The 15,043-nt window shown below is 42.9% G+C and overlaps 1 protein-coding gene across 1 annotated transcript in view; it reads left to right on the forward strand.

Annotated features, from left to right (window-relative positions):
* LRRC4C (leucine rich repeat containing 4C) overlaps window positions 1-14,545 on the forward strand; it is a 165,255-nt gene extending 150,710 nt beyond the window's left edge. The window contains exon 3 of the mRNA XM_066583480.1: window positions 12,011-14,545. Within this exon, the coding sequence (XP_066439577.1) occupies window positions 12,053-13,972 (1,920 nt within the window). The 5' untranslated portion in view covers window positions 12,011-12,052 and the 3' untranslated portion in view covers window positions 13,973-14,545. The remainder of the gene's footprint in view (window positions 1-12,010) is intronic.
* Window positions 14,546-15,043: the final 498 nt, after the last annotated feature.

A 15,043-nucleotide genomic window follows, 5' to 3' on the forward strand; every position in this document is an offset into this window, starting at 1 on the left:
GAGCGTATATGCGCTTATGCCTGTGTGCGGCCCCTCTAAGACTCTAAAGACGAGTATTTTTTATTGTCTCCTACATAACAGTGCTATATCCCACCCAATGCCCACGGTGTGCTGCCATCACCCGTCCACATCTATAGGTAACCCTACATTTACAATCTGCATATAAAGTGAGATAATATGTGTAAAGGGTTTGAACTCTAGAGCTATTCCAAAACAATTCCCTTCCATTAGAGTGATGCCATTAGGCACCCGAATCGAGGAACATTTTAGTGTGATTGCTTTTGGAATGGATAGATTACTTCATCCTACAACAAAGAGCCGAGAAGTAACTGCTATATTATTGCTTGGATTTCAGCCAGCGATACTTAAACTTCCCGTCCTTGGTAACCATGGAAACTTCGAAAGGTAAAGCTGGGAAAACAGGATTTCTCAAGGATATATCTTATATGCTACTTAAGTCTAAGTAAAGCCAGTAGTTCAAGTTTCTATATATTTACACCCGAGTGATGCCGAAATAAAATACTGGAAACATCTTTATATGGGAACACAATTGGGCAGATTTACCGCGGCAGATGTGCGAGTTTTTTGGCGCAAATTGCACCAGAAAACTGTTTGACTTGCCTTGCTATACATTTATTAGGTGTTTTAGTATGTCTTGTCCAAAAAGTGGTTTAGCAAAGGGGTGTATGGCATATGGGGATAGTGGGTGTGGCCTAAAAGCGCCACTGTGTGTAAAAGAAAAAAAAATGACGTGAACTAAGCTAACTAATAGGTGATATAAAGTTTGACAAAAGATGTCTAAAGAGGCTCCAGATTAATAGCATGAGCCACTGTGATGGATCGGGTGCATTTTAAGAGTATGGGGCACATTTTTTACTGGTTTTATGCCATATTTCTGGTGCAAGTTGCACTTTTTTAGAGATTTTAAAAAGCCACAAAATTTCTTGCAGCCTCATCTCAGCATCTTGGTGGCGTTCAAAATAACTCCACATATCTAGACATATCTCAAGATACGACAAATGTATCCACAACGTGCAACATTTGATAAATTTGTTGCATCTTTAAGCTTGAGAAAGGAAGAAAAGCTGCCAGAAAAAAGGCATCAAAAATTCCCCGGATGATAAATACTCCGCTGTATGGCTAAGTTGGTGCGTGCGCCCGGAGCCAGTGTCTGGGACCCCGGCGGCCAGGGGAGGTTACCAAGACAGGGCTCGCCTGCGCCACACCCGATCAGCTTGGTTGATAGGACTGGTGGTGCGGGCACAGAGATCCTGAGAGCCGCCGGTCCTGACAGTTTCCTTACAACAGCATATCTAGCCACACCAGATGTGCTTGCAAGGTGATAGGGACTTTGTTCACACCATCGCTGATGGACATTTTGGTTCTTCCACCTGCCAAAGGCTGACCATATTCAATGGATTGCTGATGGATGAATCAGCTATCTCTTCCGATCCCCTATATACATGCACGTTAAACTAGACTGAGTATGCATATGTTCTGAATGAGATAGATGAGTAATCTGCTGCCAAACACCTCTGGCGATGGCTTATCTCCTGAAGCTTGAAAGGATTGGGCAAGTTTAAACCCAACTACCCATTCCTTATCTCCCCTCTGACATTTTCCATCAGAGGTGAGTCGAGAAGCCCCCATACACATTAGATAGCCAGCTAAAAAAATCTATACTCACGTATTTCTTCCCCATCAGTCTCCTTACCACATCTTCTCCTTGTTGATCTTCTCCAGTGCCCCGGGTCAGCTCTCAGCACGCTGGCCGGCTTGTTATGAAGGCTGCATTCGTGGCATATTGCTTCCGGCCAGGTCAGTGAATGTCACGTCCCTATGACGTAGCATTCACTGGCTAGGAAGGAATTCTGATCTATTCCCCAGACAGCTCACATGAGCAGCCTCTGAAGTAGATCAGCACTCCTCCTGCTGGCCTGTGAATTGTGATGTAACGTACATTGGCTGGAAGGATGAAAACAGCCGTCAATGTACGTAACCTCACAGGAAAGAGGGGAATCATCCAGCTGGAGGTAAAGTGACCCCCAGGACTGCAGAAGACAGAAGATAGGTGAGGTGAAGATCTGGTAAGCAGACTGACGGGTAGGAATAGGTTAGCGTAGATTTTTTTTTTTTTTTAATGACAGAACCCCTTTAAGTAACACAGAGGCAGACGGAGGTTTTTCTTACAGATTTATATTCTGAGACATGTTGTATTACGGTGGTACCCACTAAAGCAGTATGGGAGGGATGCAATAGACTTCTATAAACTCAAGAAGATGATGCTTGCCATTTCTGTTACCCTATAGACTTCTCCTAGACTCCTAGATATAATATTGTACTTAGTGTTACTTATATTCCTACTGCTCATTCTGTACCAACTTTTTGTTTTGTACAGCTTTTTTATGTTTTCTATAGACACATGGTTGCATTATTTTTATTGCATTGGGCTCCGCCTTGACCTTGATCATATAGTGCAGATTTTAATTTCAGCCAAAGCAAAAAGTATGAAGACAAATATTATACTTCTCTCAGTTTTTGCAGAATCCAGCTTTGGCTAAAGAAATTTGATGCAAAAAACTGCATAACAATTCTACTGTGTGAATGGGGTCTAAAGGTAAATGTAAGTCAGAAGAACTGGAAGCAGCGGGAGAGATTTATGAATATTGTCAGAGGATGGATGCGTTTAAAAGTTAGCTAGAATAATGCAAACTGTGCTAAGTATACAGTCTGTGGTCAAAAAGACGGGTCCTGCGCTGTATCTCAGTACCGGTGTCCTACATTGAAATAACAATAGCGTAAGTGAATAGGAAGGCATGGATGTGCTACATGATAGTATGGCCCATTGGCCCCATAGGGTCTCTGGAACATGGATTTTAATTGTGTGCTGTGGATCCTGTAAGAGATAGAGCGTAAAACCCAATGGCAAACTTGAAAAGTAGCAGAAATCCACCTTCTGATTCTCTAAGTCCCTTGAGACCCCTGCTACGACTGAAGTAATGTACCATTTAGATGGGATGGCAGTCGCCTAAACGACTGCACAAGCATTGAACTCCCCACTAAGGTCGTTAGTGCTCATGCAGAGCGTGTAGACGACAGGGACTTCTCGCTCAGTGCTTCACCATCTATGTGAAGCGCTGAGCGTTTACACGCGGCAAGAAGACAGCGATTCAGTTACGTTTTTGATGCTGACTGAAAGTCACTGATAACTAGAATTGGATGAATAGTAAACAATTTTTTTTGCATTTACACAGCACAATTATTGCTCAATTTAGTTCATTTGAACGAATTTTGAGCGATAATTGTCCCGTGTAAATGGCCCTTAAAGGGGTTGTCCCGCGCCGAAACGGGTTTTTTTTTTATTCAATAGGCCCCCCGTTCGGCGCGAGACAAACCCAATGCATGTGTTAAAAAAAACAAAAACGTTTAGTACTTACCCGAATCCCCGCGCTGCGGCGACTTCTTCCTTACCTTACTAAGATTGCCTCCGGGATCTTCACCCACGATGCACCGCGGGTCTTCTCCCATGGTGCACCGTGGGCTCTGTGCGGTCCATTGCCGATTCCAGCCTCCTGATTGGCTGGAATCGGCACACGTGACGGGGCGGAGCTACGAGGACCAGCTCTCCGGCACGAGCGGCCCCATTCACCAGGGAGAAGACCGGACTGCGCAAGCGCGTCTAATTGGGCGATTAGACGCTGAAATTAGACGGCACCATGGAGACGAGGACGCTAGCAATGGAGCAGGTAAGTGAATAACTTCTGTATGGCTCATATTTAATGCACGATGTACATTACAAAGTGCATTAATATGGCCATACAGAAGTATATAACCCCACTTGCTTTCGCGGGACAACCCCTTTAAAGAGAGCGTACTCCAGGTGGCCTCCTTTTATTACGATACATGCATGGAGCCATTGTTCAACCTGTCTTCATTCCCAAGACTCTCAACACAGATCTGTACCTGAATGTCCTGCAGACGCCGGTGAATGGCTTCCTGGATGATCTGCCTCTATTGTAGCAGAAGGAGGGCACTTCCAGTACACTGTCATACATGTTATAGTAGCGGTCCCATGGGACTTAGAGACACAGACATGGGACTTGAGACTGTGCACAGTACTATCATATAATGCATCATTGTCTTCCTATTCAGATCTATTATGGCAAAAGACATCAGTATTTTGAACCAAAACTGCAGCAAACCTGACATAAATACACAAAAACTGTCCATTTCTCACCACAGTAGCAGAAATAAATGTAAAGATACAAAATATTTATCAACATTGTGCAACATTTGATATATTTGTTGCATTTTAAACTTGAGAAGGGGAAAAAAACTAAAAAGTGGTAGCAAAAATTTGCCTTCGGATCTATTCCCCCAAATTATCCTCATGACTAAGGCCGCTTGTAGACGGGCAGGTCGGATCCGGCTACGAGGATTCTCGCCGCGGGACCCGACCCGAGCGCCTGCAGAGAGCAGCACGTACTCACCCGTGCCCGTGGCTCCAACTGTTTGATGTGCCGGCTTGCCGGGCAGCCGGTGCATGCGCAGACCGAAGCCAGCGGCCGGGCACTGGCGTTTCTGTGCGAGGCTCTGCAGAGAAATAGAACATGCTGCGGTTTGTTTGCCGCGCAAGATTTCGCGCAGACAAACTGCAGCCGTCTGCCTAGAATTGCGTTTGCTAAAGCAATCCTATGGCAGCTTCCAAGGGCGGAAATTCCATGGGAAATCTTGACGTGGAATTTCCGCCCATCTGCAGGCGGCCTAATAGAGATCCCAGATATAATTGGGTGCCCAAGTTCTTTAAAAAAATGTAGTATAACTTTAACCCTTTCCAATCCAATTTGTATCCTGGTTTTCCTAGGGGGCTTACTCTTTTTCTGCTGTTATACAACAGCGCTATCTGCTGGCTAACACCAGTACTGCATGAGGTGACACGTTGGATAGGCTCCGACAGCAGAGAGGCTGGCAATATACAGTAAGAGAACCCCGACAGACGTCTTCCAACATCGGAGCTGTACAGCCTTAAGTCATAATGTCTTTAGACATGAGACAGTGGATTGGAAAGGGTTAAGAAATATGATTGACATTTTGGTTGCTGCCCCCCTCTACCTTTTTTTAGGGGGGTTAATACATGAGCCTCTGTACCTCTCGCACCTTCATGCACAGATTTTCTGTAAAGTGTTTAGCAGAAGAGCCTATTATTTATGAGCTGAGAGGAGAGCAACCTAGTTTCTGTTTTGTAACAATTTATGTATCAAACCACATGAGTTAATTTTATGTAAATGATATGCTAATTTATGCTACTTTATGCTAGTGTATAAACTTCAATTTCTTAGATTTTTTATTTATGGTATTTTCCACTATTTACTTCAGATATTTTTTATAGTTTTTAATACTTAGAAGTTTATAACATTTGTAAATTAATTAGATTTTTTTTTTTACTTTCTGCCTTAAGGTTGGTTATAAGATCTCCCACACATCTTAATGAAATCCAGTGTTGTCCCTGGAGAATTAATTTTCTTAAAGACTATGGACACCTTTGCTGACTTTTTTTTTGTAAATACATGCATTTTTACATGAAAATCATTTTTGCAGATGGATGCTATTAAAAGTTTTTAACCATTTACTTTCTATTTGTCAATGTGCTCCAGTATATTCCAGTTGGAGGACTGAGATTTGTACATAATCTATTAGTCAGGCAGACTGACAGGAGGGGGGGGGGGTGTAACATAATGCTTAGAGCAAATGGAGAGAAAACTACATATTAAATTCTATTTACAGCAGAGGGAAGGGAGGAGGTGTAGTGACACAGGCTATTTATCTAATTAATCAAGATGAACTCTACCTAACTACAAAGTGCCGGTCGCTAACTAACTGCTTGTGGTTAAAAGCACTGATTCTGGCTTCTTACCATACTGGATTACCTGCCTCCGTTCTGACATGTGACTTATGTCCTATCACTGCTCTCATCGCCGGTGGATGCCAACTGAGAAGTGAAAGCTGTGACAAGAGCAGTGAGAGGAAATTAATTATCTGTTAGAAGTGAGCTGGGTCATCCATTGGTAACCCCAAACTGTTAGGCCACTTTCACATGAGCGTTTTATCGCGGCTATTTTGCCGTGATGAAACGCCCGACCGAAAATTGCGATCAGCTAAAGCAGTTTATTCCAATCCATCCGTTCAAATGGCCGATTTTTCAGCGTGTAAAATCAGCCGGCCAGAAATGATAGCGCATTCGGTGCACATGCCAGCAGCTTTTACGCACGGCTGAAAAAGATGGAACTTGTCCTATCTTCTGCCAGAATATGTAGCCAGGACCTATAGACTCCTATGGGAGCCTATGAGAGCTGTCAGAAAAGGGGGGTTAAGCAGCGGGTCGCATTGCTAAAGTCCCTCCCCCGCCCCTTGCTGGTAGCTCCCATAAACTGGGGAGAGTCAGAGGGAAATTAGCATGGCTTGCTCTGCTAAAATCCCTTCCCCTCCCTTTGCCGGCAGTTCTCATAGACTTCTATGAGAGCTTCTATTGCCGTGATCAGCCGGCAAAGGGAAGGTGAGAGAGGGGGAGGGACCTTAGCAGCACTAAGATCTCTCCCCCTGGCTGGAGGAAATCCAGACTGCGGTGTATATACACCGCAGCCCAGCCATCTGATTGGGCGAAAAAATGGGAGATTTGGTTGCGGCTTTCTCTTGTTCGTGTGATTTTTGGCTGCGATGCGGGCATCCAAAAATCGCAACACCCATGCGAAAGAGCCCTCAGTCAGCAGCCAGCACTTTGCAGTTGGGTACAATAATTCCTGATTAATTAGCTTAACAGTCTGTGTCACGGCATCTCCTCCCTCCCCTCTGCTGTTAATAGCATTTAATACATATCTACCATCTCCACTTGCTATAAACTTTATGTTACACATTTTCTCCCCCTGCAATTAGTTTCCGTCTTCTGTTTGTCTGTCTGACTGATTCTGCTAAAAGTGCAGCATATTGGAGCACATTGATGCATGGGAAAAAAAAACTTTTTGGATTTTTTTTAATGCAAAAAAAGACAGATTTAAGAAAAAAAGTCAGCAGAGATGTCCGTACACTTTAAAGTCAAAAAGTTGCCTGTTTCACTCAATACTTAGTTAAAATGATCTACATTGGTAAATAGAGTGTGTTCCCTTTAAGAATGTTTCTCTTGATTTATACAGCTTTGTATCAGCTGGATGAGCATCGGGGTAATTTTAAGAAATTAGTCTTTAATCAATGGTTTATGTAAAAGTGTGAGTGTGGCTTTAATTTTAATTAGAAGCCTTAACGATGCTCTCTGTAAAGCACCCAAGGGAAACGTTTCCGAGAACAAATACCTTAAAAAGTCTGAACACAATGAAAAGCCGAGTATTGTAGCATTATTGATTTCCATTCTTCCTTCAAACCAGTGTCACATGTACTCAAGCGAAATGCTAATTAAAGCTTAAGGCGGAGCTTAATCGCTAATCTCATTTGTTCTGCTACAATGAATTAAGATCAAGGTCATACTTACTATACAGTACAGACAAGGGGGATCCCAATTTAGTATAGCCCCTATTTCCTCTCCTATAAGGCCCTCATCCTCATATACAGAACTATTTCCAAAAACTGGCCGGGGCGGGAAAGATGAATCTAAAGATACTTTCACATGGGATGACTGCAGGCTGAATACTTGCTTGAAAAAGTGAATTCATACAATAACCGTTTTGTGTAAACATGGCTACTAACAGAGTGACCAGTCATAAGTCACTAGTCCGCCCCCCCCCCCCCAAAAAAAAAAGTTACCAATTAATCAAAAGTTGCCTGGTGTAAAGTCACAGTTAGAGATGAGCGAACGTGCTCGTTTAGGACAATTACTCGATCGAGCATCGCTTTTTTCTAGTAACTGCCTACTCGGGCGAAAAGATTCGGGGGGCGCCGGGGGGGAGGGGCGCCGGGGTGGAGCAGGGGATGGCAGGGGGGAAGCTCTCTCTCTCTCCCCCCCCCCCCACTCCCCACCACAACCCCCCTGCTCACCCCCGGTGCCCCACGAATCTTTTTGCCCGATTAGGCAGTTACTCGAAAAAAGTGATGCTCGATCGAGTAATTGCTCTAAACGAGCACGTTCGCTCATCTCTAGTCACAGTCATTCATGTTTTCTTATATAATCCTACCATATAGTAAACATCTGACAAATAATACCTTCTTAAAAGGTCCAGATAATACTGCCATATAGTACCCAAATTACGCTATCTTTTCTCCTTAGGGAGAGCACCAAGAAGGTGAGTGAGGAGACTTGTAACGCCATTCATGCTCCTCTGGGTAATATACAAATAAGGGAGATGGAACAATACCTCTGCAGCGCCACCTATTGGAAGGCAACATTTCTGCAAGTTAATGTTAGACTCTTTATACAAGCCTTGTATAACATTGACTCGCAGGAATGCTGCCTTCCAATAGGTAGCGCTGCAGAAGTCTTGTTCTATCTCCTTTATTTGCATAGCACCCTAATTATACACAGCATCCGAATAATACTGTCTTAAACAGCCCACATCATAATGCCATATCATGCCCAAATAATATACAGCATCCAAATAATACTCTATATACCCTTTTAAAGAACCCCTATAATACTGCCATATAGATCAAACACAATCATGCCATTCAATTCCGTTCAATGAGCACGGGACCATTCAGCCAATCACAAGCTTTAGAGGTCATTCTTCTATGGCCACTGAGCGGCTGAGTGGTCACACGCACAAGGAAGAGCACATGACCGCCTACGGCTTCCGTGTGGCGGGCACCAAGGCTGCAGCGGGGAACGGCAGGGATAGGTAAGTATTCAATTTTTATTTAACTTTTTTAAGTCCCGGACAACCCCTTTAAGTGGGGCTGTGACTGAACCTTTAAGCTCAAGTGAAGATCATTAATTATAAAGAACGATACATGGCGGCACAGTTCTGAACTACAGGCCTGATCTAAATAATAAATTTTCTTTTTGTAACAAGGCTTTCTCCTGTGAAAATGAAAACTACATTCTGCTTAATGCTGAACAACCTTTGCTGATACATATTTTGTTATACCGCACGCATGCATTATGCATTCTGGTGCTCTGGGTTATGAATGTGCTTTGAGCTGGTATAAGACTTCACTTATGTCTGATTCACAGGGAATTTCATTAATCTCTACAGAAAAGGGACCTTGCAGTGAGCTCAGATTGGAAATGAACCCAGGGCTGTGGGTTAGAATGAGGCACAGATGAATCAGCAGTAAAAGAGTCTAAAAGCCCATTTTATATGGTGTAAGCAGAAGGGATGCTTTAGAAATCAACAAGAATCCCTCACCGGTAGCAGGCCTTTACAGTTAACGGACCATTTCCAAGTTCTATTAACATCATGTAGCCTCGGTGCTATGTAATATACTCCATGTGCATACTGACCCCTTACATAATGCAATGCACCGCGTTCCGGATACTGCAGAATAATGTGCTGCTAGGAAATGATGTGTTTGGGATGTTTATCCAGCTATGGACGTGTGTGAACAACCCCGTCGCATTCATTGATATTACAAAATCGAATTATAGCTGTTTTTTGTCATTTTACAAAGGGTTATCGCAACCATTTCAGTATGTAGCCACTCCGGGGATCAGCTGGTACTCAGATGGGATATGGCCAGGAGTCAGCACATTTCCTATGCAGCAGTCATGTAACCGATGGCCAGAGGCATGACTAAGGCTCATGGGGCCTGGTGTAAAAAGTTCAGCTTGGGCCCCCTCTTCACTTTATGGCTGTGGTTTGCCCAACTTTTTTCACAGCATTGCAAAGGTCTTTTAGGAGACTCATTGATGCAGCACTACCAATGTTGCTAGAGTAAAAAAAAAATTAGAGGCATAAGGTTCGAGTAAAAGAAAAAAATAGGGGCACAAGCTCCAAATAACATGCACTGCCAAAAATATACACACACATATACATGTATAATCTCAACTCTGGCCACTATGTGGGCTCACATCATTACATCTTCCATGCCTCGCTGTCTTATTCTGCTGAATGCCAGGCTCCTCCCCCTGTCTCCTGTTCTCAGTGCAGGATGAACCAGGGTGGAGTCAGATGCTCAACACAACATCAGCCTGTGAAACAGTGTGGTAGGGAGTCTGTAATTAATGTAATCATGTGAATCCACATGATGGCTGAAATTGCAGGGAATGTAGTGGCTTTTGGATACTGTGGTACAGAAGTTAGGGGGGCCTCTGGTCCCCCCTGGCTTAGGGGACTTGTCACAATTGTGACCTCTGCGACCTCTATAGCTTTGCCACTGCCGATGATCTCCATGAGCATTGCTGATTTTTGCAGTAGCTTATAGATCGTGGACCTGAACAGGGTGTGAACCCCTCTCTATCATGTTGCTTTATAGAGTATATGGAGGATTGGTATTATTGGTATTATCCTTTTAGGACAACTGATTAGCAGTCACTGACGCTGCACATAACAGTATTGAGACAAAACATGCAGTCACAGCTGGATTTACCCATTGGCACAGTAGATGTTTGCCTATAGGCAGCCCGATGGAAGAACACTTGCTCTAGGGAAAATCTGATGAGTATGAATAAACTGAGCAGTGTGTATGTAATTTAGGTAAATTATGCATAGAGTATACTAATGAAGTATTCGCAGTGGAGAGGACTAATATGGGTGTAAAAGGGGAATCCAACAAATGGCGCCAGATATTGTGAAAGGGCTTTATATTTAAATAATATCCTTATATTGTAACATCAGATATTTGGAATTTATAGATCTCCTCCAGACAGGTTGGGGGAGATTTATAAGGATTGGCACTCCATGCGCTAGTCTTACATGGAAGCCCACTGGAGTAAGATGCACAAGGTTTATTAAAATGTGCATGCTTCTCAATAAATCTGCTGCCTCTAGGGTGTTCTATGTGCCCCAAATCAATTTATGGCATAAATCATAGCAAAATTGTTGAGTTGCAGGTGGCCTTGCACGTAGGGATAAGCCTTGCCCACTTTTTTGAAACGTGACGAGAATGGCGTAAAAAATGGGCAAGTTTGTATGTGAAAAGATTTGCAACATTTCTGCACAAAAATACTGATGGAAGAGACTTAAAGGGGGTTTCTGAGAAATCGGTGGCAGTGAGGGGATGTAGAGTAAATAAAAAAACCCGACAGTACTCACCCCCCACTAGTCCCCCGCTGCCGTCGGCTGTGCTCCGGTCTTCTGTTTACAAGTGCTGCAGTGGTGGAATGGGTTGTTTACCCACATGACTGCTGTAGCCAACAGAATGCCCTATAGGGATGTTATTGATGATGTCCCATAAACCGGCCTACATTAGAAGCCCATGTGATAGGTTTATGGGACGTCACCAGGTTTTCTTGTCCTGTGATGTCACTTGTCAAATGCTAAGGGCTGGATTGCTGAATTTGCGGTTTGGCACTCTAGTGAGTAATTTATTTTAGATAGTTTTAGGCACAGGGGGGCCGAAAACTATACAAAATAAATGACTCAGATAATCCCTTTCATAAATCTCCACCTTTGCACCCATAAGCTTTTGAGATGTTATTCCAGTACTACATATAGTATAGGACTGCTTGCAACCTCTAAAGTTGTATCCATTGTAGGGGTTCTCCCATTAAAGACTTGTATTCCCTATCCACAAGATCGGGCATGAATGTCTGATCGCTGGGGATCTGACCGTTGAAACTTTCAGTGATCCTGAGACCATGGATTGCATTCACTTTTATGGGGCAGGTGGATACACTCGGCAAACTCTATCTATCCCATAGGAGTGAATGGAGTGGTGGACAAGCATGTGCAATGCCACTCTCTTCACATGGGGCATTCAGGTGTGACGGTCTCAGGATTACTGGGGGTTAACCAACCAGCAGTCAGACATTTAAGCCCTATAATGTGGTAGGGAAAACCCCTTTAAACAATGATACATTTTTTAGTCAAATGTATTTAGTGTTCATATTACCAGTCATTAATGTTGGATATTTCTCTTTTTGTTGCAGAATACTGGAACTCCAGAAGGACCAAACACACACAAAGTATGAATGTTGAACAAGATGACATTACATCCACAGCAGATGATGATAGGTCCTAGGTTCAACAGGGCCTTATTTGACCCCCTTTTTATTGTGCTGTTGGCTCTTCAGCTTCTTGTGGTGGCCGGCTTGGTTAGGGCTCAGACCTGCCCTTCCGTATGTTCCTGCAGTAACCAGTTCAGCAAGGTCATTTGTACACGGAGGAACCTGCGTGAAGTCCCAGATGGTATTTCCACCAACACAAGGCAGTTGAACCTTCATGAAAACCAGATCCAAATAATCAAAGTGGACAGTTTTAAACACTTACGACACTTAGAAGTTTTACAGTTGAGTAGGAATCACATTAGGACGATTGAAATCGGGGCCTTCAATGGCTTGGCAAACTTAAACACATTGGAACTGTTTGACAATCGTCTGACCACCATTCCCAATGGAGCTTTTGAATATTTGTCAAAATTGAAAGAACTTTGGCTGAGGAACAATCCCATAGAAAGCATACCATCATATGCTTTTAATCGCATCCCTTCACTACGTAGGTTGGATTTAGGGGAAATGAAAAGATTATCCTATATTTCAGAAGGAGCATTTGAAGGGCTTTCAAACCTAAAGTATTTGAACCTTGGGATGTGCAACCTAAGAGAAATTCCCAATCTTACCCCTCTTGTAAAACTAGATGAGCTTGATCTTTCTGGGAATCATCTTTCAGTTCTCAGACCAGGATCATTCCAAGGGTTAACCCATTTGCAGAAACTTTGGATTATGCATTCCCAAATTCAGGTGATTGAAAGGAATGCATTCGATGACCTCCAGTCTCTGGTGGAGCTTAATTTGGCACATAATAACCTAACTTTACTGCCTCATGACCTTTTCACACCTCTCCATAACTTGCAAAGGATTCAGTTGCACCACAATCCTTGGAACTGCAACTGTGACATACTTTGGCTTAGTTGGTGGTTGAAGGAGATAGTTACAACCGGCAGTACTTGTTGTGCTCGTTGCGCTACTCCCTCCAGTTTAAAAGGTACTCACATTGCAGAGTTGGACCAGAATTATTTTACTTGTTATGCCCCTGTGATTGTGGAGCCACCCGCTGATCTGAATGTTACGGAAGGGATGGCTGCTGAACTCAAATGCCGGGCATCTACGTCATTGACTTATGTTAGTTGGATTACTCCAAATGGTTCAATTATGACCCATGGGGCTTACAAAGTGCGAATTTCTGTGCTTAATGATGGCACGTTAAACTTTACTAATGTAACAGTGCGGGATACAGGATTGTATACATGCATAGTGAGTAACTCAGCAGGGAACACCACTGCCTCGGCGACACTGAATGTGACTGCGACCGATCCTAATTACACATACTTTTCCACCGTCACTGTAGAGACTATGGAGCCATCTCAGGATGAAGCGAGGACCACGGAACATCATGTGGGTCCTACACCAGTCCTTGACTGGGAAACCACAAATGCAACCACCTCGCTTATGCCACACAGCACAAGATCCACAGAAAAGCCCTACACCATCCCAATTACGGATGCAAACAGTGGAATGCCAGGGATTGACGAGGTTATGAAGACCACCAAAATTATTATTGGCTGTTTTGTGGCCATCACCCTTATGGCAGCTGTCATGTTGGTTATTTTCTACAAGATGAGGAAGCAGCACCATAGGAAGAACCATCACGCTCCAACGCGGACTGTTGAGATTATAAATGTGGATGATGAACTCACAGCAGATACGCCTATTGAGAGCCACTTGCCTATGCCCGCAATAGAACATGAGCATCTAAACCACTATAACTCTTATAAGTCTCCTTTTAATCACACGACGACAGTGAACACAATAAATTCAATACACAGTTCTGTGCATGAACCTTTATTGATTCGCGCAAGCTCTAAAGACAATGTACAGGAGACTCAGATTTAAAAAAATTCTACAGTGCAGCAGACTAAGAGCAAAAACAGACAATTTATATTAAAAAAAGGAACGAAAATGACTGGGCTAAATCTACTGTTTCCAATAAAAAGTGTCTTTACATAAAAAAAAGAAATAATAAAAAAAAAAACAAAGAAATTTATTTATTAAAAATTCTATTGTGATCTAAAACCATTGAAATCCTGTGTATTCCTCCAAATCCGTTGGCTAGGCTTGGTTTAACCCAAGCTTTCCTATTCTCTGACCTAAATTCCATCGGGACAACCTAATTGTAGAGGAAAAGTTTGTATCAAATCTGTTCGGGCTTTTTTTTTTATTGTGTACTGAAAGCTTGAATTGGTTTATGGGTTTGTTTCCTTAAATCCTTACGGCAGGGGAATCCTTCACAAGAGTTTCCCTGTATGACATTGGAAATGGTTTAAGAGCGGTCTACTAGGGAATGCCGTGTTATCATCGGTAGACTTCCAAGAAGACAATAGAGAGTCATTATTTTTATTTTACTTGTAAGAACCTATTCCATATTTTGCAGAATTTATATTCTTGGAGAAAATCTAAAGATACACAAGTACATGTAAGAACCTATGAGAGTTTATCCGGCTCTGGAATGAGCCAAATTTGTAGCTCCGAACACTTAAAGAAGGTCATGAATAAAATGAGAAATGTTTTCTATACTTGGGCAAGCTTCTTTTTAAGGTCACTTTATAAAAGAACAGGAGGTTAGTCAAGCCAAGGGGCTAAGATGGTATCTTCCAGTACCAGAATACATTGGATTTGGTGTCTTTATACTACGTGAGTTAAAGTGCTCCAAAGGTTCCAGAATAAGGTGCCATGTCTGTGTCTATGAGGGGTAACACTGGCCGTTACATAACTGTATTTTTCCAACATTTTCATCCTGTATTTGTGATTCTTAGTTCTCTTAGAACTGATAGGAAGAGCCTGGATGCTGTGTTGTGTTCTGTAGATTGTGCACAAAGAACTGCAGATTCTGTAATATACAGACATGCAATATCCTACATGATGATGTTATAGCAGGACTGAGCAGTGGACATGTAAATAATCCGC

This window comes from Eleutherodactylus coqui, chromosome 11, assembly GCF_035609145.1.
Source record: "Eleutherodactylus coqui strain aEleCoq1 chromosome 11, aEleCoq1.hap1, whole genome shotgun sequence".
Lineage (NCBI taxonomy): Eukaryota > Metazoa > Chordata > Amphibia > Anura > Eleutherodactylidae > Eleutherodactylus > Eleutherodactylus coqui.